This window comes from Muntiacus reevesi, chromosome 1 (genome assembly GCF_963930625.1).
Source record: "Muntiacus reevesi chromosome 1, mMunRee1.1, whole genome shotgun sequence".
Taxonomy (NCBI): Eukaryota; Metazoa; Chordata; class Mammalia; order Artiodactyla; family Cervidae; genus Muntiacus; species Muntiacus reevesi.
The window spans coordinates 57659628-57686734 of record NC_089249.1 but is presented as its reverse complement, the minus strand read 5'-3'; the positions used below and the strand labels follow the sequence as shown (position 1 = coordinate 57686734).

The 27107-nt window shown below is 51.3% G+C and overlaps 1 protein-coding gene across 1 annotated transcript in view; it reads right to left on the bottom strand.

The window, feature by feature from the left end:
* MPPED1 (metallophosphoesterase domain containing 1) overlaps nucleotides 1-27107 on the bottom strand; it is a 77232-nt gene that overhangs the window by 20580 nt on the left and 29545 nt on the right. Inside the window, exon 4 of the mRNA XM_065924184.1 lies at nucleotides 5201-5426. Within this exon, the coding sequence (XP_065780256.1) occupies nucleotides 5201-5426 (226 nt within the window). The remainder of the gene's footprint in view (nucleotides 1-5200; nucleotides 5427-27107) is intronic.

The window sequence follows — 27107 nt, the reverse complement described above, 5'->3', positions numbered from 1 at the left end:
GTTAAGGGCACAGGAAAAACAAGAGGAAAGCCCGGAACATCTGAATTTAATAATAATCACCATCAGCTTTGCTGTCTGTCCCCTCCAAGCGGCCATATGCCCAGGTGGCTGGCACCGGGGGTGAGCTCACCCTGCCTCTCCCTCAACAGATAGTGGAGGGGGCGGTGCACAGACCACCTCCCCTCAAATCAGGCAGAGTCAGCAGCCGGGCCACGAGGTTTTTTGGCCGGGAATACCCTCTGGGGACTTCTCAGTGGCCTTCCGCCGCGTGGCTTCACCCAGGGACAGCACACAGAGGCTGCTACGGCTCCCTTGCTCAGAAGGAAGACAGAGGCTCAGAGAGACGCGACATGCCGAGGTCAGACGCGGAGCGAGAGTCGGGGCAGTGGGGATGTCCCTGTGTGTCTGGGTCCAGGACACAAGCAGGACCGGGCACCAGCTCCGCACACACGAGTGTCCCTTCTAGGCCTTGGATGTAATGTGCCAGGTCCCCACAGACTCAGGACGCCAGCTACAGGCAGAAGGAGCGCTGGGAGCCCAGGGTGACGCCACCACCCACCGTAGCAGCCGCCAGCCTGCCTGACAGCCCAGCCTCTGGCATCTGCTCTCTCCCTGAGACCCTGGAAGCCACACTCCGCCCCAGTGTGCCCATGGCCCTCTGTCTGGCCCTCGCCGGGTCTGTTCCCTCTGCCTGTCACACCCTTCCCGGGCCCCCAGAGCTGCCTGTATCTATGTCTTCCATGGGGAGACTTCCCCAACCCCAGCTCCTAGAGCTCCTCGCAACTTCTGTTGAATCAAGGAGTTGATGGTTGACGTGCCTCCCAAGAGCATGAAAACCCAATGACTGCAGGAGCTGCGTGTGCCTGGCTCATGGCGTGTCCCCAGGACAAGTACTTGATCGACAGGAATGAACCGGTCAATGAGCAGTCATGAGAACGTCACTCTGATCCCCAGATCTCAGTGTCCGCGCAGGCCAACAAGGCAGGTGTGAAGTGCATCCTGAGGCTGTTCAGAGAACCCAGGAACACACAGAGAGCACGTTGCTCCACGCCTGGCGCATCTCCACTGTGGAGCAGATCGAAAACGAGGGGAACCACCCACGGGGGGCCCTGGGCAAGCCACATCCTCACCTGGGCCTCTTCCCGCCCTTGCATTAAATGAGGTGATTGCAAGTCTGGCCCTCCCCTGGGGGCTGCTGAGGTACCAGCAGGGAACACGGCTCCCTCTCTCCTGGTCTCCACCGCAGCAGGAATAAACACAGCCAACCTTCAAGGCCTCACTCTGGGCAGAGCCTCCATCCGGACGGGCCCACACAGACCTCACAGCCTCCCTACAAGGGAGTTAGGATCACTTTCCTAGACAGAGGGATCAGAGAGGCTAAGGTACTTGCCCAGAGTCACACAGCGAAGAAGTGGTGATGTGCCGCAGTTTGAACAGCCCTTCCCTCACCACTCCACTGCCCAACCACGACTGTAGCTGAGAAGTCGGGGGCCCGGCAGCAGGGGCCCGCCTACTCAGGCACACAGGTCCCAGGGGGCTAGGGTGGCAGGGGGAAGTCAGTATTAACTCCACGATGCCGCAGAAGCAGATGCAAGCAACTGGTTCATGCAGAGAAACTCAGGGAAACTTCCCCAGCACAGGAGCCCACATCTCGCCTGCTCCCAGCCCCAGACAGGGCCCAGGGGAATCTGGGGTTGCTGCAGGGAATGCCAGCTCCCGGCCTGCATCTTGGAATGCAGGTGAGATGCCCTTTAGCCCTCTGTCTGTGTCAAGGGCTGTGAGGCAACAGCAGCCCAAATAGAGCCTGACAGGGCCCAGCACGTAACAGTGGCTCCTTCCCACCTCCTCCACCTACAGAAACACCAATTCAGTTCAGTTCAGTCGCTCAGTCATGTCTGACTCTTTGTGACCCCGTGGACTGCAGCACGCCAGGCCTCCCTGTGTTGGTCCATCACCAACTCCCAGAGTTTACTCAAACTCATGTCCATTGAGTCGGTGATACCATCACGGAAACATGCCTCCTTCAAAAACCTCCTCCCACAGGGAGTCCTCCCGGATCTCACCAAGCCTGGTGCGAGGTCCCTTCTCTGTCCTGCAGCCCCTCCCACTCCTGCAGCCTGGGGCTGGGCCCTCTGTGGCGTGGGGTGGAGGTGTGCACCCAGCTGCGAGGGAAGGTAAGGGTCAAGGGAAAGATGCTTCTCCCGCTCAGGCCCCAGGGGACCTGCCACTAAAGGGTCCAAAGCTGCTGGTTCTGGGGCCACAGAAGCCCAAGCAGAGACCAGGAGCAGCTGGAGCAGGCCGCGACTGGACCCCAGCAAGGCCGGCAGCAGCCTCACCCAGGCCTCAGCAGCTCCAGCACGTGGCCTCGAGCTGGCAGAGGGGCCGCAGGGCTGAGCTGGCAGCCCGCCCAGGAGCCTGGGGAGCTAGCTGCTAAAGGGGTTCTTTGGAGCCCAGCTGTGGGGCTGCATCGAGCCGCTCTGGGTGGGACGGGAAGGACGCAGTGATGCTTGCTGCCCGCCGGCCCTGCCACGCTCCCTCCCACGCGCTGGGCTCTGGGCAGGGGGCAGGAGGGGAAGGGGGTGCGCCACACAGCAAAGAACAAGAATGTCTCTGTTCGTGGAAAGTTTGGTGCAGCCGCTCGGCTCAGCTGAACCCTCCCGACAGCTTTACAACAACCCTCCACAGGTGGTGCCTGTTATTCCCATTTTGCAGAGGCAACGGAGGTAAGCAGAGGTTAGGCGACTCACCCAGGGTCACACAGCCCATAGCAAGTGAGGCCGAGAGCTGAGCCCAGGCAGTTTGGTCCTAAAGCCATGTTGTTAACTTCTAAGGAATACAAGTTTAAAAAAAAAAAAGTGTGTGTGTCTGTGTATGGGTGTGTGGGTGTGCGGGGGAGACGGGCTATGGGAAACCATGGGGCAAAGAGATCCAGTCCGGAGTCCCCGGTCTGACACCTGACCCTCCGGACCCTTGATCCTCATCTCCCCGCCTCCCCACCTGCACCTCATGCTCCGGTCCTCCCCTCCCCTCCAGGCCTCCGCTCACCCTGGCTCCTCCTCCGACAACCATCTCCTGCTTAAACACACTTCCCCTCCTGGTCTGAGCCCTCACAGCCTGACTCAGCCACCTCCTCTCTCGGCCTTGGTCCCGAGCTCATCACACCTCTGAGTGCCACATCAGGCCTTGTCTGGGACCCCACGGGCTCCCAGGAGGGTTTGTGGAGACCCTGTACATGATGAGGATAGGGGAGGTGACCGCAGACACCTCCAGGGGCTCAAGGACAGCCTGGCATCTCACCCCTGCCCCATGAGGGAGCCTTGGCAGGGTGGGGCCACGTCCTGAACCCACCCGCAGCATCCAGGCAGCAGGGGGTCACCTGCCCCATCAACCAGGGCAGCCCAGGCTTCCTGGCTACTCTCAGTTGGCAGCTGTTTTCCCTGAAGTCTCTGCGCCTGGACAGACCCCGTGTCCCCCGGATCGCCCCATCAGCTCCCTAAGTGCGCTGCTCTGGCTGATGGCACAGCTTCAGGCCCTGTCCCCCTCCACGCCTGGGAATGACCCTCTCCTCCCGTGGGGCTCTGGTCACCCCACCCCCTCCAGGGGTCCCTCCACGATCAAGCCACGCTTTCAAGCCCCTGATGTCTCCCCTTCCTGTGTATCCTCCTCCCCCTGCCAGTACTTGGCATCTTGTAGCCACTGCCAGCTGGGCCTCTAAGGACCAGTCGGTCTATCCACCTGTAGACCTGGGACAATAAAGGAGTCCTCACAGGCGTCAAGTTAGAGACAGTTCTTACGAAGACTTAAGCCCAGGACCCAGCTTACTGTAATCACTCAGGGATGATTTATTGTCATCATCATCATTAACATAATCTTAACACCATCATCATCACCACCATCACCTTCACCATCACCATCATCACCACCATCATCATCACCTTCATCATTACGATCATCACCACCATCACCACTATCATCATCATTACCATCATCACCGCCATCATCATCATCATCACCACCACCACCACTGTCATCATCACCTTCACCATCATCACCATCATCACCTTCACCATCACCACCACCATCACCTTCACCATCACCATCATCACCACCATCACCTTCATCATTACCATCATCACCATCATCACCACTATCACCTTCACCACCATCATCATCACCATCACCACCACCATCATCATCACCTTCACCATCATTACCATCATCACCACCATCATTTCCGTCATCACCATCATCATCACCACCACCATCATCACCTTCACCATCACCACCATCACCACATCACCTTCACCACCATCATCATCACCTTCACCATCACCATCATCACCACCATCACCTTCATCATTACCATCATCAGCATCATCACCACCATCACCTTCACCACCACCATCATCACCATCATCACCACCATCACCATCATTACCATCATCACCATCATCACCTTCACCATCAGCATCACCACCACCATCATGGCCACCATCGTTATTACTCGGGTTACTATGGACACACTGACCATCATGGAGACCAGTCATGACCTGTTCTCACCCTGATGCCCACTGAGCCAGGAGAGCCTAGGGTTAAGGCCTGATTGCTCTGTGTCTCCAACAGGGAACAAAGTCTCGATGCATGCTTGTGATCTAAACAACTGCTGTCCCCAGTACAGTAAACCAGGCGTTTGGCCCTCCATGGAAAGTCCGACTGCCTCTTCTCAGTCTGGCTAATCGGTCATCACTCCCACCCAAGCATCTTCCGTGTGTCAGAGGGACAGACAATAGGGAGATTCCTGGCGTATAGGATGATGGTTAAAAGTAGGGATTCTGGAACCACCTGCCTGGGTTTAATCTCAGCTCTGCCCATTCCTAGCTGTGTGACCTTCAGCAAGGCCCTCATCCTTTCTGTGCCTCAGTTTCCTCACCTGGAAAATGAGGATAATAATAGTACTGTCTAAATGTGAGCCAGGGTAGCATATTTAATTATCTGTCAGATATGGGGAAACCAAGGCTAAGAGGGTGGCAGTGACCTGCCCAGGGTCACGCGGTGTGAGGGGACAGCTGGCCTCAAGTCTCTCCGTGGTTTCTCCCAGGCCCACCTCCCTCTGAGCACTCAGCTTCAGCTCCACCATCCCCCCCAACCCTTGCATAGCTTCACCGTCGCCAGCGGTCAGGACGGCGTCCGGCACACTCACCACGGGGAGCCGTAGATCCGGAAGCCCCGCACGGTGACCTCTGAGTCCTGCAGGTAGATGCAGTTGGTCAGCAGTGACTGCACATTCTCGTAGTTCTCGGGCTTCAGCTTCGACACGGATGGGAAGTAGTAGAAGTCCTGCTTGATGAGGTCGGCCATGAACTCCTGGTCGAAGGTCAGCTCGTGGTTGCCGGCGATCACGATCTTGTACTCGTAGGGCAGGCTGCCTGCAGGGCCGACACAGACACAGACAGACAGACACACACACACAGGGCACTGCTGTTGGCTTCCGGAGGCGACAGGGCAGTTGGGGGAAGAGGGGCAGGCAAGAGCCCCCGGGAGCCCTGGCAGAGGTGACCCTCCCTCCAGACAGGTGCCCTCTGATCACCAACCCTGAGGTCTCCCTGTCCCGTTTCTGCTGGGTGGCCGACTGAAGCCCCCCAGACCAGCGGGAGGGAGCTGGGCAGCTTCCGGCTGGGCCTCTGAGCTGCAGGGGCCCCGCCTCATTCTCAGGACTTCCCCGCCTCTGGTTCTGTCCACAGCAATTCCACCAGGGAAGGAGACCCTGCCCCCGGGTCCCCAGCCCTGCCTCCCCGCCTCCCCGCCTCAGGCCCCTTCACCTGGGGGCTGTAGAGTGAGTGGTTCTCCGGACGCTTGGTCTGTTCATCACTGCCTCACCAGTCACCCCGCTCCCCGCCCACCAAAAAAAGACATCTCTTGTTTTGGTCCAAACTGCACAGCACGTGGGATCTTGGTTCCCGGGCCAGGGACTGAACCCACGCCCCCTGAACTGGAAGGCAGAGTCTTAGCCACTGGATGGCCAGGGAAGTCCCCAGACCTCTTTATAGGTTGGAGAAAAATAGCATTCCCTTTTCTCTGCTGTTCGTCAACTCAGGGAGATTGTCCAGTGACAGGCATGGGGACTCTAAGGGTTGACAGCTGGGGCTCAGACACTAACGAGCCATATGACTTAACCGCCTCTGTTTAACGGCCCTCTGCTTCCTCACCGGTGACATGGGAAGAAAAATGTCTACCTCGCAAGACTGTTCTGGGATCAGGCAAGCCAATGAATGGAAACGCAAAAAGGCTTTTGAGGTTCAAAAAGGAGTCAGCTTCCCTGGGCCAGAGTTTGCCAGCTAGAAGCCTGCAGGCCAGCCCTGCCCACTGACATATTGTTTGGCCAAAAAAAAAACTTTCTCGTCTTTTTAAAATTTCAATTTGTCGCCAACGTTAAAAATTAGAGAAACTCCCAGTAAAATGTCATTCTTTCTGTTTTCTAGAAATCAATCCATTTCAAATCTCACAATCTTGGCCCAGGCAAGTGCTAGGTACCTGTGTCTCCTTCAGGCAAGAAGCAGAGGTCAGTCAGCGCAGTCCCAGCCTGTCTCTACCACTGACACCCCACCCGCTTCACTCATTTTAAGGCACTGGGGTTTATGGCCCGGGCCACAGTCCCTGGAGACACGAAGGGAACAGACCTGGCCCCTGCCCCTCAGTGCTGCCAACCAGACCACGGCGCTGAGCTCTGCAAGGCCCCTCTGCCTCCCGCCTCACACACCCTCCTATCTGTCATCCCGGCCTGGTCCAGGGGTGCTGAGCAGTCTGCTTGTTCCCCTCGCAGAAGAGCTTCAGGGGCAGACAGGAGATATGTGGGCTTCACCCACCTCCAGACCAAGCAGGTCCCAGCAGAAATCTGGAAAGCAAAGGCCCCACTAGGACTCCAGGTAACAGGGTGCAGAGATTCCTTCCCCCACCTCCAGTGATGCTCGGGCTGCCAGTGGGGAGGGGAGAGGGCCGGAGGGCATCACAGAGAGAAACCTGCCATTTCCTGGACCTTGCTGTCGGGCCAGCCGCCCTTGGTAACAGGCTGGGTGCTTCCAAGGCGGGCCCAGTGACCTCTGGCCTCGTAACTGGGGAACCAGGTTCCCACGTCAGGGGCCTGAGGTCCCACAGCAGGTGAGCAGGGCAAGTGATGCTAGGAGCTGGTCCAGCTGACCCCACACCTCTGGGTCAGCAGCTCAGATTCTTTCAAGGCCATCAGGCCAGCTCCTCGCCGCGCTGGAGTCACGGCTGGTGCGGCGGCCATCACGACTGCCTTCCGGCGCTGGTTCTCTGCGTTTCCACTTCACATCACCCATCCGTCCCACCCCAAGTGCCTCCCTGCACTAATTTATGTCATGTCTCTGACTGGGGGTGTTACTTAAACAAATTAGCAAATTACTCCAACCGTACAGTTTCATTTATTTCCGAAGCTCCTGACTACCAGGGACTGGGGAGTGGGCAGGAGGCGGTCGGCTCTCTCCGGCTCCTCCCGCCTCGGATCAGAGGAGGTGACTGAGGCTTCTTCCCTCCCAGGGGAGGACGTGCTCCTGTACACAAAGCCAGCCGGGGGCAGGAGCCCCAACAAGCCGTCATGGACACCCTCAAATACCTTCCGATCGCTCCAAAAAGTGGGTGCCGCGAAGCCTGAAGGCAGGGGCCTCGTCCGTGTGTGAACACAGAGACCTCCCAGCACCACGTCCTCCTGAGCTGGAGGTCCAGCCCCAAGCACATCTGTCTGGGTGTGGCAACTTGGACTTGGCAACTCACCAGCTATTTAACCTTCAAAGACACTTAAGCTACTATCCCCGTTTTACAACTGGGAAAACAGAGGCTCAGAAAGGTTACCCAAATCAGTAATAAAGTGATACACAAGCACAGAGGTTACTGGACATTTAGTCTTTGTAGCTTGGCCTCATCAGGCTCACCCTGAATCGGCACCACCACGCTACACGGCTTCTCAGCGGGAAGACAGATCACTGGGAGGATGGATGATGGATGGGTGGGTGAGTGAGTGGACGGTGGGCAAAGATGAATGGATTACGTACGGACAGATGGAGGCATTTATAAATCAGTCCACCTTCGTGAGATAGCTCTGTCTCCTTTATACCAACTGATCTCTCTCTACCTGGATCCCGCCCTTCCTCCAAATTTTTCCTCCAACTGTCCTGGCGTGGCTTGTTTTTCGGGCACACAGAACAGCCTCTAGGAGGACACGCAGGCTGAGGTGGGGCCTCGAAAGGCAGGACGTTCAGGAAGAGCGGCTTGGGGACCTGAGGGTCCGCTCAGCTCCTGGGCCAGGTACGCCTCGCTGGGTGGGCCAGGGGGTGGTCGCCCAGCCTCAGGTCTGGGAGAAGCAGCAAGTCCTTACAGAAACCAGCCCTCCTGCTGGCTTTTCAGAGCTGGTGAGCATTGTTATGCATTTGTATTCTGCATGGTAACGTTCAGCCCATCTTTCCAAAATGCTTCCTTTCTTCTCAGCCAGCTCACTTGAGATCTTGGCATTTGCTGATCATGGCTTTGTGGGTGGTAAAAAAAAGACCCATCAGGTATACCTCAGCAGAGCACTGGAAGATGACCATATGGTTCCAACTTTTCACTGGCCATCTATGTCCAAATAGACACGCTCCTACACATGCAGAGCACGCAGCAGCGAGCGAGTGCAGGGTTCAGGGCAGAGAGGGATGCGAACAAAATCCACTACTTGCGCTTCCAAGATTAATCTTCCTCCAAAAGGTTACAATTCCTTCTCACTAACACTTCCCCATCCCATTTAACAGAAAATGCTTCCTTCCAACTGCATAATCTGTTAAATTCAACAAGATACGTGCAAGCTTCTCCATAATCTACGCCGTTCCCGGAGCAGCGTATGGAGCCCGGCGGGGTTTTAAGTGTCTCTGAATGCAGCGGCAATCAGACACATACCCCCTTATGGCTCCCCCCACCCGCCCATCCCCGGCTTGCAGAAAACAGCAGAGGGGACTGGAATAAAGAGGCAGTGTTAACAATCTCTGATTGCATTTTTAGTGCGTCTTTGACAGTTCTGTGTTTAAACACTTGCCGATGTCTGGGAGAGTCACGTGAGCAGACTTCTTGGGATGGCACACGATCTAGAGCAACTCTGGAACACGGAGCCAGCCTCAAGCCATCATGGAGGCTGCATGTGGCTTGGGTACCCGCATGCTACTGCCATGCACGCGTGGAGGACACGAGCCGGCGACGCAAGAAGGGAATTCTGAGTGCAGCAGGAGCAGGCAGGGGAGGCTGAAGACGGGAGCCTGGGACAAGGGCAGGGCTGAGCGACGCCACATGCTGCAGAGGCTGTGTTCCCCTGGACGCTGGTTCGTGCTGCTCTGCGCCGGGCACTGTGGTCAGTAATTCATACTCGATGCTTCTAGGCACCCTTAGAAAGCCAAGCTGGACCCCACCTCTGCCTCTGGGCTATCTGCCCTGGAGGGAAAACCGTCACTTCTCTGAGTTCCAGCATCCTCATCCATAAAGGTGGAATGTTCAAGGCTCCTCACAGAGTTCTCAGAAAAATCAAACCGGGGAAGACACCTGAAGCCCTTGCATTGTACTTAAACGGCGGTTTGTTTTAATCAAGTGTGATAAGACTCGCAGACTTGGAAATGACTGTCCTGAGGAGGAAGGCAAGGAGGTGGAGGATGAGCTAGTGAATAAGATGGGTGGGCTCTGGGGGAGAGGGCTGATCCTTGATGTCTGTCCCCGGGCCCCGGGGTGACCAGGACAGCATACAAGAACCTTGGAGAGGACCCGGCTGGGGATTGGGGGACGGGGGTGGAAAACTCGGGATCGGCTGGTTTGCTTGTGAAAGGTGTGCTCGACCCGAGTCTTTACTCTTCTCGGCACTGCATCATTAACTCTGGAGGGCTAGTCCCACCAGGGTCAGCCAGCCTCCAAGGTGCCAAGTCAGAACTCAGAATACTTAAGGCAGGATTTATACAACCCAGACGGCAGCTGTCATCATTGTCTTAAGGGCTGGAAGGAGGAAGAAATTCCATGCTCTACCAGGAAATCCAGCATTTTCAGGGCTTCCCTGGTAGCTCAGAGAGTAAAAAATTTGCTTGCAACACGGGAGACCCAGGTTCAATCCCTAGGTGGGGAAGATTCCCTGGAGAAGGGAATGGCTACCCACTCAGTATTCTGGCCTGGAGATTTCCATGGACAGAGGAGCCTGGTGGGCTATAGTCCATGGGGTTGCAAAGAGTTGGACATGACTGAGCGACTCACACTTTCACTGTCACTCTTTCAGCAGGAAATCCAGAGATGGGAGCTGGGAGGATGGAATGAGAAAACAGACCTCAGGAAGCTAGGTCACTTGCCTGGGGTCACAGTGTGACACTGGAATCCAGACTGCTAGGTCACACCTGGGTGTTCAGATCCCCACTGTGTGACAGACAGTCCTGGGAGGGTGGCCCCGCTGCGAAGATGCAGGCTGGCCCGCTCAGGCCCTGTGTGGGAAGCTCTGGATTTATAACCCAACACGAGTGCCCATATTTAAAAGGCAAGTGCCATTTTTCTTCTGTTTCCTCCTAATAGCCAAAATGTTTAACTTTCAAACATTTGTTTTTCCTGGGAAATGTTTTAAAACCAGGAACATTCAGTCCTCATCTTCTATTTAAATGCTCGTTTCAATCGCTACGGCAGACCACATATGACTTGAGGCTGATAAGGAGAGTTGAAAGGTTTCTGTGTTCTTTCTCCCCAAAATTAGGCATTCCGTAGCCAGAAAGATTTTGTGGGAACCTCCCCAGAAGTCACGGCTTGCCAGAACACGCAACACCAATCCCCCCCAAGCACTTCACGAAAGGACCCTTGAGACCTTCGCCAGGGGCCCAGCTGGTGACCCTGTATGTAGCAGGCTTGCAGAACTCAAGGGTATGGCGCCCCCTCCAGGCCAGGCCCCATCGGTGCCATGACCTCACCTTCCCGCAGCACAGCCCACCATGCACTTCTGAGCCGCCTAAGGCTTCCTGACATTTGCTCATGCTGTTCCACCCAACTAGGACTCCCTTCCTGCCTTCTTCCTGAGCCAACTCCAATGTAACTCACCCTTCGCCAGCAAGTGCCACTTCCTCCAGGCTGTCTTCCACGATCACCTCTTCCACCCAGCCCTGCCCAGCCTGCGCTCTCGCCATCAGGTCCACGTCCCCCATCAGTCAGATGTCCTGACACTGGAACCCACCTGCTTCCTCTCTGCAGCCGCACAGGACTGGCTACACGGGGAGGTGCTCATACACATTCCCTGAAGCCCATGCAGGCCTGAGGATGCAGGGTGGATGCTGAGGTCACTGACCCACCATGAGATGAGATGCTGACCAGCATATCAGGTGGCAGACCTCACACTGTTATATCTTTCAGTCCCTCAACAGACGTCAGTGGAGCACGAGGCCTGGGTGCAGGGCTGGTACCCAGAGGCGCCGGGAAGAGCCTGGGCTGGAGGCTGGGAGGCCTGGGCTTAGCCTCACCTCTGATACCACCTCCCCGGACCCAGGTGAGGCCTCCCCTGCTCAGGCCTCAGTTTCCCCATCGGTCCCACAAGGAGGTGACGCCGAGGTCCTGACCTCTTTTCAGCTTCCTAAGACCTTCCAGGTGATTCCGAGGTGGGGGCCCCTGTTTGATAGCGTCAAACAGAAAGGCTCACACAGGGCGGATGTTCTGAACACCCACGTCTGCCTGCTTGTTGCTGACAGCCTGTGAAGTCAATGGTAAAAGAATAAAAAGGTATGACTCTCCCACGAGAAGCAGAACAAGCTATGGCCAGAGCCCCAGGCGGCTTGGGGACCCGGGCTCACGTGCTCAGTCTGACCTAGAACATCTGGGAGCAGGTAGGCCCAGAACCCCCTCAGTCCTGTCACCATGCCCTTCACCCCCTAACCTCTGCAGAAAAGTGGGCATTTACGCTCAAGAAAAACAATGGCTCCACAGAGCCCCACTTAGAGACCACCGGGCCTGAGGGAGGGTGGGCAGTGAGGCCAGAGCCTGAACAGCAGGAAGATGAAGTGGGAGAACGAATACGGTGACCGTGAGGCCCCAGGCCCCTTCCTCGACACGCTCTCAAACTCTGGAAGCCAGCCTTGCAAACCGGGAACTCACCTCTGGGGAGAAAGACACGTCCAGGAGGAAAACCTACAGACAGCATCAGGGGCTCCCCAAAGAGACAGCCAGGGCTATCGTGGTCCACTCCCCCTCCAAGCACACACTCACGTATACGCACAGCTTGTCAGCAGCTTTGGGACTTCCCTGGAGGTCCAGTGGCTAAGACTCGGTGCTCTCAATGCAGGGGGCCTGGGTTTGATCCCTGCTCAGGAAACTGAGATCCCACATGCCGATCGAAGATCAAAGATCCTGTGATTGAGACCCGGTGCAGACAAATAAATAAATAATTTTTTAAAAACAGCTTTCAAGTGTCTGGTTCTTAAACAGAACATATAGGGTCATCAGACCTCAGAGAAAAGCCTCCAAGCTGAAAATGGGCAGAGGCACAAATAAGAAGAAAGGAAATTGGAGAAAATGGGGTTGATGCAGGAAAAAAAAAACATATATGTAAATACAGTTATCAGCATTGATGAGATGATAGAAGACATCGCATCCATGAAATTCTAGCATGGCGCTCTTAACAAAAGAAATTAAACCATGCCAGAATATTTTCGTTTTGGTTAAAGAGTAGAAGATGTAGTTGAGGAAATCTCCCTGAGACAAAATAAACAGTGAAGTGAGACAAAAATCAGAGAATCAAAACCAGGGGTCCCACATGTGAATTCTATGAAAGAGAAGTCAGGAAAAAAAAACAAAAGAAGGGTGGGAAATTTTGTAAAAAATCCACAGGATTAAAGACAATATTTGCTCCATTTAAAGGGTTACCACAATAATGAATAAAAACCACTCACATCTGAGACACACTGTCCAGAAACAAAGGAGGTCATATACAAAGGATGAGATGTTCAGTAGCAACAAAGGAAACTTAAAGAAAATCGGCAACGCCTTTCACATTCTGAGGGAAAACAATCTGCTACCTACAATTCTATCAATGACGATGGAGGAAAAATACGTCTCCTGACATACCACTTGGCCAGACTTTTATCTCCAGCGCATGCTTTCTCAGAAAGCTACTGAAGCATGTGCTCCACCAGAATGAGGGAGTAAAGTAAGAAAAAGGAAGTCACGGAACCTCAGGACCAGGGCCTCCAAGACGGAAGGAAGGCAAATGGAAATGGTGACGGGCGATCCCAGGACGGCGAGTGTGCAGAGGCCTGGGCGGCAGCTAATCCAGACTGGGGCGGGGGTCAGAAGCTCAGGAAGTACAAGAAAGATGAGCCAACAGATGGTCCAGCCCAGCTCCCCACACTGCTGCGAGGCATTTAAAACCCTGCAGGAGACAGGGATGAACCACGATGGGTACACGGAAAAACAAGCAAACAAACCAAAAAGTTGCTTTACGAGAAACAATAGGTTACATAGTGAATATTCAACCAAAAATTGTGATGGGACTGTAGAAAAAGGATCAGAGACGTGTATATATGGATAGAGAAACTAAGTCTCTAAGTTTTCACTATAAGACACTAAAAAGGAATCTCTAAAACTGAAAAATAGAAGGCAGCAATACGAGGTTGTTACTTAGAGACACCGTGGTAATAGAGCAGCAGCTAGCCAGTACGCATAGGGGATAGAAATCACCAGGGAGAGGGCTGCTGGCTTTACTCACTGCACAGATGCATCACCTTAACAGGTGGCTCCGTGGTAAAGAATCTGCCTCCCAAGGCAGGAGACGCAGGAGACACCGGTTCGATCCTGGGCCGGGAAGACACCCTGGAGAAGGAAATAACAACCCACTCCAGTATTCTTGCCTGGAGAATCCCATGGACAGAGGAGCCTGGCGGACTATAGTCCACGGGGTTGCAAAGAGTCGAACGTGACTGAGCAACAGTAGGGAAATAAATAAAACTGCAATGAAATTAAACGAAGGCATCGGAGGCCAGGCACTCCTCACCTGCCTCCGACCTCTGCCCAGGGCAGCCTGATCTCTCACTTGTTCTACCTGCTGCTCAAAATCTAGAACCAAATCAAACGAGGCCACAGTTGAGGCTGGTGGAAAGACAGAACAGGCAGAAAACCTGAACTGGTTGATTTCTCTGAGATTCTGAGTGTATAAGGGCTAGGATGTCTGGCAACCAGGTTCAAAGGCAGATGATCCAGCCAAGCAGCTCCTCACCTGGCAGGTCCGACAGCCACAAGTGACATCGCAGGTGTCACCTGCTGGGAACATGAGACAGGCTCCCCTGTGCCCCACATCTAACCCTCACAACAGCCCCACAAGATGGGCAGTAGCTTGGCGGATGAAGAAACTGGGGCTCAGTTAGGTTAAAGAAGTGCTAAATGGGTAAGCACAGAAGTGGGAACCTGAACCCTGATCCATCTGTAGCTGAAGCCACGATTTCCCCATTTCTGTCACAATCACCCAGACATATTATATACACCAAAGCTTTTGCATTAAACATTTCTCAAAAAAAAGAAAAAATGGTGCCATACACTTAAGCCTTTACAAAGCCTCCTGCTACGAGGAGCTCTCAATGACTTTATTTTAAACGACATATTTTCAAGATATCTTGTGGCTTCGTAAACAAACTTTTAAGACCATTTTGAAAAGCAATACAGATTTTAGAACAAATTAAACGAATTCAGCAAAGGTGCAGGATACAAAAACAATGGGCAAGACAATCCGTTGCATTTTTAAACACTAACAATAAACAATCTGAAAAGGATATTAAGAAAACAACCCTATTTGCAATAGCATCATAAAGAATAAAATACATAAAAATAAATTTAACCAAGGAGGTAGAAGACCTGTATGTAAAAACTCCAAAATGTCTGCTAGGAGACTAAAGAAGACACCAATAAGTGGAAAGATATCCTGTGCCTATGAATTGGAAGACTTCATATTATTAATACACCAATACGGCCCAAAATGATCTACAGATTCAACGGAATTACTACCAAAACTTCAATGATGTTTCTTTCAGAAACAGAAAATCCATCCTAAAATTCACATGGAATCTCAAGGGTCCCTAAATAGCCAAAGAAATCGCGAAAAAGAAAAAAACAAGTTGAAAGTCTCTTACTTCCTGACTTCAGAACTGACTACAAAGCTACAGTAAATAAAACAGTATGGTACTGGCATAAATGCAAACACACAGATCAATGCCATAGAATAGAGTCCAGAGATAAATATATATGGTCAAGTTATTTTTTACAAAGAACCTAAGATCATTCAATGGGGAAAGGATAGACTTCAACAAATGGTGCTGGGAAAACTGAACATCCACATGTCAAAGAATGAAGCTAGCCACTTAATGCATGCTTCCTAAGTCACTTTAGTCATGTCTAACTTTTTGTGACTCCCTGGACTGTAGCTCATCAGGCTCCTCTGTTCATGGGATTCTCCAGGCAAGAACACTGGAAATGGCTGCCAGTCCCTCCTCCAGGGGATCTTCCCAACCCAGGGATCAAACCTGCGTCTCTTGTGTCTCCTGGATTGGCAGGTGGGTTCTTTACCACTAGCGCCACCTCAGAAGCCCCAGCCCCTTAACACCATATGCAAAAATTAACTCAAAATGGAACAAAGATCTAGAGGTAAGAGCAAAAGCTATAATACCTTTAAAAGAAACCATAGGAGGAAAGCTTCCTGACACTGGATTTGGCAATGATTTCTTGGACATGACACCAAAAGCATGGGCAAGAAAAGAAAAAATAAATCAAAATGTAAAACTTCTGCACATCAAAGATACCACCAGCAGAGTGAAAGGCAACCCAAAGAATGGGGAAAATATATTTGCAAATCAGATTATTAGGGAAATGAACACAGAACTATGAGATGATAACCTCACATACATCAGAAAGGTTACTATCAGAAAAACAGAAAACAACAAGAGCTGTTGAAGATATGGAGAAATAACAGCCTTTGGGCACTGTTGGTGGAAGAATAAAATGAAATAGCCACTATGGTACAGAAAGTTCTCAAAGAATTTAAAACAGAACTAGCACATGATCCAGCAATTCCATTTCTGAGTACATAACATAACAAATTGGAAGCAGAGGCACAAATGGGCATTTGTACATTCATATTCACAACAGCAAAAACGTGGGACCAACTCAAGCGTTCGTCAGCAGATAAATGGACAAATACAATGTGGCCTATCCGTGTAATGGAATATAATTTAACCTTTAAAGGGGAGGAAATTTTGACTCCATGCTACAACATGGGTGAACCTTAAGGATATCATGTTCAGTGAAATAAGCCATTCAAAAAAGAACAAAAACCGTATGATTCTACATGTAGGAGATCTTTGTAGTCAAATTAACAGAAACAAAATAATGCTGGATACCAGATGCTGGAGGAGGTAGTGTTTCATGGATACAGGGTTTCAGTTTGGGGAGCATAAGAGATCAGGAGACAGACAGTATGATGGCTCCATGACAGTATGAATGAAGTACATGCCACTGAACTGTACAGTTGAAAAAGGTTACAGTGGTAAATGTTATGAATATTTAATCACAAAAAAATGTTTTAATAATCTTAGAAGAGAACTGAGTGCCTTGAATCCCAGGTAGAACCTTAGGTTCCTGGAACTCTGAGAGTCTTTGAATCTTAGAACCCTGGTGGCCAATCATTCTGACCTTGGAAGCGAAAAATCCTGGAAGTCTGGAAGTCATCAGTGTTTCAAGGTGGAAAGGGACTGAGTGGCCATCTAAAGACTGGGCCCCCTTAGCCTCCCCACTTTATCAAAAAGCCCTAATTGAGGAGTTCCAGGCCAGGAACTCTATACTTGCTTCTACCCTTCCAAAAAATTCCCAGCATGGATTTCACCTGGGATCTGATCACCCTGGATGAAAGGCAAGGATACAGGGCAGAGACCTGACCCTCATGTTACTGAACAAACATTTTCCAAAAGTTTCTTCTGATGCCTTCTGACACCTACAGATAAACCATTTAAAGGGAGAAAATTGATCCAAAACAATCTTCTTTGCAGTAGCAGCTGAAGTAATTATTTGAAAATGATGAAGACAAAAGATTCCTATTTTTAAAATACTTCTTAGTGAAACCAAGTGTTTTAAAGCGATGTTGAAGCTGAAACTCCAATACTTTGGCCACCTGATGCAGAGAGCTGACTCACTGGAAAAGACCCTGATGCTGGGAAAGATTGAGGGCAGGAGGAGAAGGGGACGATAAGATGGTTGGATGGCATCACCGACACAATGGACATGGGTTTGGATGGACTCCGGGAGTTGGTGATGGACAGGGAGGTCTGGCGTGCTGCGGTTCATGGGGTCGGAAAGAGTTGGACACGACTGAGCGACTCGACTGAACTGAAACATTTTGAAGATTAAGATACAGGAGAGTAAAACCCTCTCACCACCTTTGTGTATGCTTTCCTTCATTCCACAGTCACTCTCCTTGGTCATAATAAGTGCTGGACCTTCTGTGCTGGGAGCTGGGGACAGAGCAGTTCCCCCCTCCCCAGGCCCTTCTCCCACAATCTAGCGTGGGAAAGACACAGGCAAGCAATTTGGGATCTGTAATGGGAGTGGTGGTCTTCCCAGGTGGCGTTCGTGGTAAAGAACCTGCCTACCAATGCAGAAGATGTAAGAGACCTGGGTTCGATCCCTGGGTCAGGAAGAACCCCTGGAGAAGGAAATGGCAACCCACTCCAGTATTCTTGCCTGGAGAATCCCATGGACAGGGGAGCTTGGTGGGCTAAGCCCATAGGGTCGCAACAAATCAGACATGACTGAAGCGACTGATCACGCAGGTGTGCATACAGTGGGGGTGGTACCAAGTCCTAGAGAACCATACAGAGCAGTGAGTTTTCCTTTCCCCCCTCAGAAGGGAGGGAGGCGCTTCAAAGGCGAATGAGAGCAGGATCAGAGAAATAGGAGCTCTCCAGGCAGACAAAGCTGGGAGGGGCCTCCAGGAAGACTACGCCCCACAAGCAAAGGCACGGGAGGTGGGAAAACCCACCTGCCAGGTATTTGGCAACTGCCTAAAAACCAAGGGCAGATGAGAATGGGAGAGGGGGCAGGCCTGGGAAGGGACAGATGGGGTCACAGCAGGAGGGGATGCCCGCGGCTGCCCAGGAAGGTCTGGACTTCACCCGGGACACAGCAAGGAACCAACAAAGAGTGTTAAGGGGAGAGTGAACAAAAAACTTCTTTCAAACACCAGTATGACAAACGCTAGTCTGGAAAGTGACTATTTGGAGCGGCTGGGACGCCACCAGAGAAAGCCCCGCTTTGTCAGCTCCACGCTTCCCCTTCAGTGTCACGGCTGTCAAACCAGCCCCGAATTAGCTCCAAACGGCCTTCCCAGAGCGCTCGGATCTTCATTTGCATCGTGCACACTTGGAAAGGTGTGAAATCCCTTCTTCTTAAGAGAAATCAAAAAAACAAACTTATACACTTTTTAAAAATTGATTTTCTTTAAAGCAAATTCTATAGAACTAAATCCTAGCTTTTAAACATCTGATATCTTTTTAAAAGGAAGGCCGAGAACTTCCCCGGTGGTCCAGTGACTGACTCCATGCTCTCAGTGCAGGGGGTGTGGGTTCTGTTCCTGGTCAGGAAACTAGATCTCATATTCCACAGCTAAGACCTGACACAGCCAGATAAATAAATATATAATAATATTTTTAAAAGGAAGGCATCCTTGCCTGATATTAACAATAGCAATTAAAACTCCCATAGGGGAGTTTGGGGGAGAATGGATGCATGTATATTCATGGCTGAGTCCCTTCACTGTTCACCTGAAGCTATCATAACATTGTCTGTTAATGGAGAAAAAAATGTGAATGAACACTGTATGGGTAAGAGATTAAATCTGGTCCATCATTTAAAACAAAACCAAACAAAAAAAAGCTCCCATCAACTGGGTATCTGCTTTTTGCCAGGCACTTTAGATGCATTCACAAAACAGCCACAACAAAAACAGTGGCTGCATTTATTATTATGTGAGTAGCTCTCAGGTCAGACCCTGTGTTGAGCCCAGATCAGTCCCTGCCTCATTGAGCCCTCCCAGTATCAGTCCATTTTACAGATGAGAAAACTGAGGCTCAGGAAGAAGACATAATATGTTGAAAGCCAGGTAACTTGGAAGAATGGAGCCACAGTCCAAACTCAAGGGGGTCTGTCCAGATGTACATGCTTAAACAGGATCCCACCTGCAGTTTCTTATTCAATCCTCACAACAGCCTAAAAAGAAATGTGTCTTAGCCCCACACTGCAGATAAATAAGCTGAGGCCCAAGAAAGTAATCACTTTCTCAATACTCCCCAGCAAGCATATGGCCGAGCAGGGTGGGGGAGGCAGTCCTGCCTGCTCCAAAGCCTGCATTCTCTCCACTGTGTCTTCTCTCACTTCTGGATTTATAAATAATTTAATTTATAAATAATAAGTAACAATATTTAGTGCCTACTGGGAGGCTGGTGCTGTCCGTGGTGCTGAAGATGCAACATGACTGAGACAGACAGTACAATCCCTGCCTTTGAGGAGTGAACCTTCCTGGGAATTAGCAATAAAGGAACAAAGAATTAGGTACTAGGTCAGGTGGGGATAACAGATATGGGAAGAAATAAAGCCAGGTGAGAGGGACAGGGCACATTGGGATGGTGGGGGGCGGATCATGTAGGGCCATCCAGAAGGGCTCTCTGGGAAGGTGACCCCTGACAGCCAGGACCTCGGTGACCCCCAGGAAACTACGTTCCTACACCAGGTCTCCAGCTTCTCATCTGTAAAGTGGGGATGACATTACTCAGGACCCAGGCTCTTTGTTTCAAGGGAGAAGCGAGCAAACAACATGAATGCACCTTTAAATTGTAAAGTGCTGGCCAGAAAAAAATCATTGTTCAGCCCTCATGCAACCTGTACAATGCTTTGTAGCAAAATGTGGCTTTCACATATGAAACATAGAGTGTTGAACCTTCATGTGTCCTGCCAGCAACTTAAATATGACTTTGTGAATTGGTTCTGATGTTATAAAGTGTTACTTCTAACCACAAATTCTAAAACAGACTTGGATAGGAGGAATCTGCTAATAGAAAGGGCATGGATTTTCTGAATATACAAGGTCACCTTGAAAGTGAAAGTGGGAGTCGTTCAGTCCGACTCTTTGCGACACCATGGGACTATAGCCCCCCAGGCTCTTCTGTCCATGGAATTTTCCAGGCAAGAATAGTGGAGGAGGTAGCCATTCCCTTCTCCAGGGGATCTTCCTGACCCAGGGATCGAACCTGGGTCTCTTGCATTGCAGGCAGATTCTTTACTGTTTGAGCCACCAAGTATTAAGAAAATTATTTTAAAGTTTTAAAAGAGCCTAGGCCTTGGGTCAGAAATCTTGATTCCAATTTTATCCACTCTACAATCTCGGGCAAGCTCTCTGCCTCTCTGAGCTCAGTTCTTTCATCCATAGAGACAGTAACAGCAGACTCTTCAAGGGGTTGTCTTCTCCCTACAGTAGCCATTAACCCCCTGTGGCTATTTAATTTAAATTAATTGCAATGAAATGAAACACAAGAGTCAGTTTCTCAGTCACACTAGCCACCGTTCAAGTGCTCAACATCCCCAAGAGACAGGTGGCTGCAGTACTGGACAGCTCAGGTTCTGGCTGCTCATCGGCTGGGAGCTGGCTAGAAACGCAGAATCTCCAATTGATACCTACAGGGCATTTCATCCAAAACCAGCAGAGGTGACTTTTTTCTCAGGTGCACATGGAACTTTCCCCAGGATAGATCACATCTTGGGTCACAAATCAAGCCTTGCTAAATTTTTAAAAATTGAAATCATTTCAAGCATCTTTTCTGACCACAATGCTAAAGACTAGATATCAGCTATAGGGAAAAAAAACTACAAAAACACAAACATATGGAGTCTAGAAATGCAGGATCTCCAGCCCATCTCAGGACCACCAGACTGAGACCTGCATCTCAACCAGATTTCCCGCCACCTCTCCATGGAATTCTCAAGCACCTGGCGTCTGAGCAGGGCTGCCTGGGAGAGACCAGGGTGGGGGTTGGGGGACACTCCACGAGAAGGGGCAAGCTCTGTAAGCCCTGGCAAGGATAAGAGGACAGGGCAGTTCCCACACCCTTTCTAAGTGGTGGTCACACCCTCCAAACCAAACTAGTCACCGAACCTCTGACAAAGGCTGGGCTGAGTCCAGGTGCAGGGGACAGGCAGAGGAAGGTGGTGTAGACAGAAAAATGGAATCTCTCAGACATTTCAGAAGTGTGTGCACAGGGGGATGGAATATTTCAATTCTGTGCTGGGCAGGATTTTCTGGCTTGTTGACTATTCCTGTTTTGGAATGAAGTCCAACATGAAAATGACATTTTAAAAAACCCACAGACTGATTTCATATCCAAACACATCTCTCCATGTTTGTAGGGAAAAAAAAAAGCATACTAGCAAGAGAATCTTGCTTCCCCTAACTCTCGAATGGCCAACCAGCTATTTCTCTTCCAACCAACTATTTCCTCCAATGGTTCCACAGCCCACAACCAGCGCTGATGAGCAAAAATGCAGTTCAGGGCAAAGAAGAAGGTTCACAACAGAAAACCCAGTAAAGCCTCAGAGCACAAGTTGTTTTTAACCCTTTGTCTCTCTCATCGGCACAATCCCCAGTCTGGGAGGAAGGCCTCGCCATCCTCCTCTGGATGGACGCGGACCCTCAGACGCAGGGCGGGTGTCACCGGCTCTCTATCTCACACACCTGGGAGGCAGTTGAGTGTCTCACCTGGTCATGCCTCCTTGACATCATGGCATTTTCTTGTGTATGTTCCTGTTGCATGGGAATCTTGGCTGTTTTGCTACCCACCATATCCTGGGCATCTAACAGATGCCCTAGACTAGGGGAGGTGCTCAGTAAATGTACGCTGAATGAACGAAGGGGTGCAACCTAAGGGCAAGTAGGAGCTCCAGCCTTGGACCCTTGGACAGCCTGCCCCTTTGAGGTGGAAGGCCTGCACCCCGCCGTCCACTTGTCCAAACACTGCTCAAATGCCAAGATCTCCCTCCTCCATGAAGCAGCCCCACTTGCCTACTCGGTCCCCACCCAGCCCCCGCGGCCCCCCTGGCCCTCAGGCCCTCCATGAGCACCCCAGGCCCCCTGCCTCCTTGCCGGTCCTCGAAGGTCCCACCAACTCTCCGACTCAGAGCCGCTGCCCCCGCTCAGAACGCCCTCCCTGACGTGGCCGTGGCCGGCTCCTCCATTCTGGTCTCTGGTGCCACCTCATCAGGAGGTGACGTCACACCCTGTCCCCTTACCGCTGATCCCCCAGCATGTGATAGCTGTTTGCCCATGCCTGTCTTCCGCATGTTCACTGCTGCATCTCCAGTGCCCAGAATCGTACCCCGCACACAACAAAAGGGCTCGGCAAACATCCGTTGAGCAAAGAATCAGGTGCAAATGGGAAAACACAGTAATGACGGTGACTGCTGTGAGGTGGTGTTAAAAAAAGTAAGACGGCAAACTCCAGACAACAAAGATACATAAGACAGGGGTAGGAGGGGGTGTGGTGGGTACATTCCAGGGACCTTCGGGGAAGAGTGGAAGTGTTGATTAATTTTAGACTAAGTTGGATATGCATATTAAAATATTACGAGTAACTGCTAAACAAATCAAAAAAGAATGGAGAATTTCCAAACCAGTAGAGGGGAAAAAAAGAAGCTTCAATCAATCCAAACAATAAGCAGAGGAAGGAGACAGAAAGCACAAAATGAATGACAGATATGTTTTACGTACTAGAAAAGACTAAATAAATATTCATTATTTTTTCTATTTACATATTCAAATCAAAAATCTTTACCAAGGTCCCCCTACACAGAAATGACCAGAATATAGGCCTGATCCTCAAGAGACTCAGAGCTAAAATGGACATCAGACATTGCTACAGGCGATGGACCAATCAGAGGGACTGACACATGTCCTCCACAAAACAATCACAGCCATTTGCAAATGCATCTACCTTTTTTCACCTTGGCCCCCAGGAAGCTCAGGGTCCAGAAGAGAGAGCCCATGTGAGCCCAGGTGTTGATAGTCTAAGCCCTCCCTCTGAATTGCTCTGATTTCTTTTTCTTAATTCTGGCTCTTAATTTATCACCAACACTCTATCATTTTACCACTCTTACTGTTTTTTTTATAAACCATCTCAAATCCTTTCACACAAGATGAGATATAAATAAGCAACCAAAAACCCAAATGAACAACAAAACACAAAAAATAAAACTAAGGAAAAACTTTCAGAGAGCCCATAGCTTTCAGAGAAATGCATCTGTACCTTATTTAAACATTAAAAAAATTAATATAAAGCAAAGATTTTTAGGATGACAGTCTTAAAAAAAAAAGAAAACCACAAAACATGTTTGAAATACACACACACACACACACACACCCGCAGTGGGTCTCATTTCATTTCCAAAGCCATTCTGTTGTAAATAGATAATTAGCACTTAAGCACACCTTTCAAGGGGTTTATACATTAACATGAAAATACTGTAATTACAGCTGGCCAAAATCGCTTGACTACCACTTAGAATTCTAGATTTTTCATCTTTATTAGAAGTTAATTTTCTCTCTTTTAGGCCCTGAAACACAGCTTGGCTTTGCGAGAAATTTTTTTTTTTTTTTGGTGAAGAATAGAAAAAGTTAATTTTTTGAATGAATACCAAACCTCTGCTCTCCTGGCCCTCCTATTTTTGATCTGAGCATCGGTCTCCCTCTTTCTGGGCGACCACTTGTTTATCAGTCATGTTGGCCGCTGCACCTACACATGACCAAAATCCCTTGACACCAGCCCACTCCCAAGCAGAGACAGCCAGAGATGATGTGAGGCCCAGAGTCAAAAAAGTTTTTTTCTTTTAAATATTCAATCTATAGTCTTTGCAGGAGTAGCAACCTCCTGTGTCTGGAGAACGTCTGGATCAGGCCTTTTTATCCAAACAAACAAGCAAATGAGCCAGAATCCGCTTTAAGTCTAGTGTGCACATCCACAGATGACTATTACGAGCTCTCTAAAAACTGGAGTCGTGTGTATGTGTGCACTTGGTTGCTCAGTCATGTCTGACCCTCGTAACCCCGAAGACTGTAGCTCACCAGGCCCCTCAGTTCATGGGACTTCCCAGGCAAGAGTACTGGAGTGGGTTGCCATTTCTTTCTCCAGGGGGATCTTCCCGACCCAGGGATCAAACTCCAGTCTCCCGCATTGCAAGTGGACTCATTAACCATCTGAGCCACCAGGGGCGCCCACTTGGTGACGAAGGCCAGCCCACCTGTGCCAGGCCTGCCGGGTTCCAGGGACACCTGTTAACCATCCCCCCGGCCCTTCAGCCTGTCTCTCCCAGCAGCCTCTCCTGTTGAGCTCATCTCCACACTGTAGCCAACCCCCCGCCCCACTCTCTGTCCCTTGGGCCAGCTCCAGGTCCACTCCCAGGTCCCCCTGCCTCTCCTGGGGCCCCAGCGTCCTCCTCCACCTGCTGTGACCATGCACCAGCCGGCAGCCAAAGGAGTTGCCAAAACGCCGAGTCACACCATTCAGTTTAGTTCAGTCACTCAGTCGTGTCCGACTCTGCAACCCCATGGACTGCAGCACGCCAGACCTCCCTGTCCATCATCAACTCCCGGAGCTTACTCAAACTCATGTCCATTGAGTCAGTGATGCAATCCAACCATTTCATCCTCTGTTGTCCCCATCTCCTCCTGCCTTCAATCTCTCCCAGCATCAGGGTCTTTTCAAATGAGTCAGTTCTTTGCATCAGGTGGCCAAAGTATTGGAATTTCAGTTTCGGCATCAGTCCTTCCAATGAATATTCAGGACTGATTTCCTTTAGGATGGACTGGTTGGATCTCCTTGATGTCCAAGAGACTCTAAGCCCCAGTAGCCTCTTTAACACTCAGGATAAAATTCACATCTTCGCCGTCCTCATCAGCAGACCTGGGCCTTCCTCCCTGGCCTCTACCATCTCTGGGCTCAGCCCTGCAGACCTTGGGCTGCAAACCAGGCAATTCAGGGCTAGGTCCTTCTCTGCTCATGGGTCTTCTTTTAGGCCATCCTAAACCATCTACTCTGGGAGTTGGTGATGGACAGGGAGGCCTGGCGTGCTGCAGTCCATGGGATCGCAAAGAGTCGGACACGACTGAGTGACTGAACTGAACAGAAACCACCTATATAAAAAAACAAAAAACCTCCCACCTTGATCACTATCACCTCCCCCTGATCGTCTGATTCATTGATCCAATCACTTAAGTGACCTTGCCTGTTTATTGCATCGTCAGACCCTACATGGGTCCCTGGACCCTCTGGAAGTAGCTGCATTGGTCATCACTAGATCTTCAAGACAAGACAGTGAACACAGCACCCCCCGCCCCGGCCAAGACCTGGGATGACTGGGACTCATGTGGACCCCTCCCCTGTTCTCCTGTGAGAGAGATGGACACTCAGCTCACCCACAGCAGGGCTCAGAGGCCAGGAGGAGTGTGGTCCAAGAGAAGAGCCGAACTGGAGCCCAGGGAGGGGCCTTAGTCGACACATGGTCCAAACGTCACATTTTGTGGACATGGACGTGAGCACTCAGCAGGAAAAGCAAGGTCAAAGGCAGTGTCAGAGAGGGGCTCCCAGCCCTACTGGAGGGGTTGTGAGCCCTGACCTCGGTCCACACGAGGCCTGTCTGACCGGACATGCCGGCCCGCCGAGCCCTGAGACCACGGCCAGTCCCGAAAAACCCACCATACCCCCACCACCCTGGCCATAAGGCGCAGGACAGCGGGATGGCTCCGCCCAAGAAACCCAGAAGGTTTTCAGCCCCACTCGTGGGGTGTGCACACACCGGCCAGGGTCACCCAGGCCCTGTCTCTTGGGCCTGACGCTGTGATGTCCACTGCGGGGACGGTCCACAGCCCGGGGCAGATACTGGGCACAAAGAGACAGATGTGAACACGCAGATCCGAGGCTCTGGGAAGAAGGGAGCCTTTGCACCCCTTTGTGGGGAGGCGAGAAGGATGGACGTGAAAAACAAAAAATAATTTTCACAGGAATAAGACAAAAGCAGCGACTTGCATAAGCTGCTGGGGGCAGAGCTGTGGGGAGTGGGGAGCGTTAACTTGGCCTTGGCCTCATCCCGGACCGGCGGAGGGGGAGTGTTGGGGGTGGGGGGAGAAAAGAAGGGCTGAAGGTGGGCAGTGGGTAGGGAGGTCGTCAACTTCCAGCCACATGTGAAATCGTTGTTCCCGCAAAGACAAGTTCTGCACCCAGGAGCCATCTCCCGCTCCTGCATGGGGACCTCGAGGCCCCCCACTCCTTGCCAAAGCCCCTCGGGTCCACCTGCAGCTCCTGTCAGGGGCTCCCGAGTCTGATGGCACAGAGGCAGAAAGACGGTGTGGAGCCCTTTCTTCCCCAACCACCCCCGGCCCCTGCCCGCGGCCCTGAGGGCTCCCTGCAGCGGCAGATGAGGCAAACATCGAAGAAACCCACCTCGGAACGGTTTCTCTGCTTCCCTTTCTCTCCCTTCCTCCCTCACAGATTTTAATTAAGGGTTTACTTGCAAAAGACCTAGCTTTATTTAACTAGATCCTTGGACCCCTTTTATATTGTCTTATACATCGTTTTATGCTAGGGCGCCAGTAAAAAGTTAATTATAACTTCTAAGCACTGAATTTCCAGGCCCTCATCTTCCTCCCCTCCCGATGCTGCCAAGGGCAGAGCCACTTGGGTGCTCTACAGACCTTTCAGCAGATGCCCGCCAGCACCCCTCAGGGCCAGGGTGGACTCTGAGGCCCTGCACTTGACCCAGCACAGCCCCGACCCTCAAAGGGCTCACAGGTCCTGCAGGAGGACGGGGAGGCTGGCAGGACGGCGGGGAGGCTGGCAGGACGGCCCACTTGGGAGACCAAAGCAGCTCAGCGGGTGGCAGAAGTGAGTGACGAGGACGTGGGCAGGACAGACAACAGCAGGGCCCAGATAACAATGGGAGGCCCTGACAGCTTCAGAGGGAAGGGAGCTGGGGTTGAGAGGGTCTCAGTGGAGGCC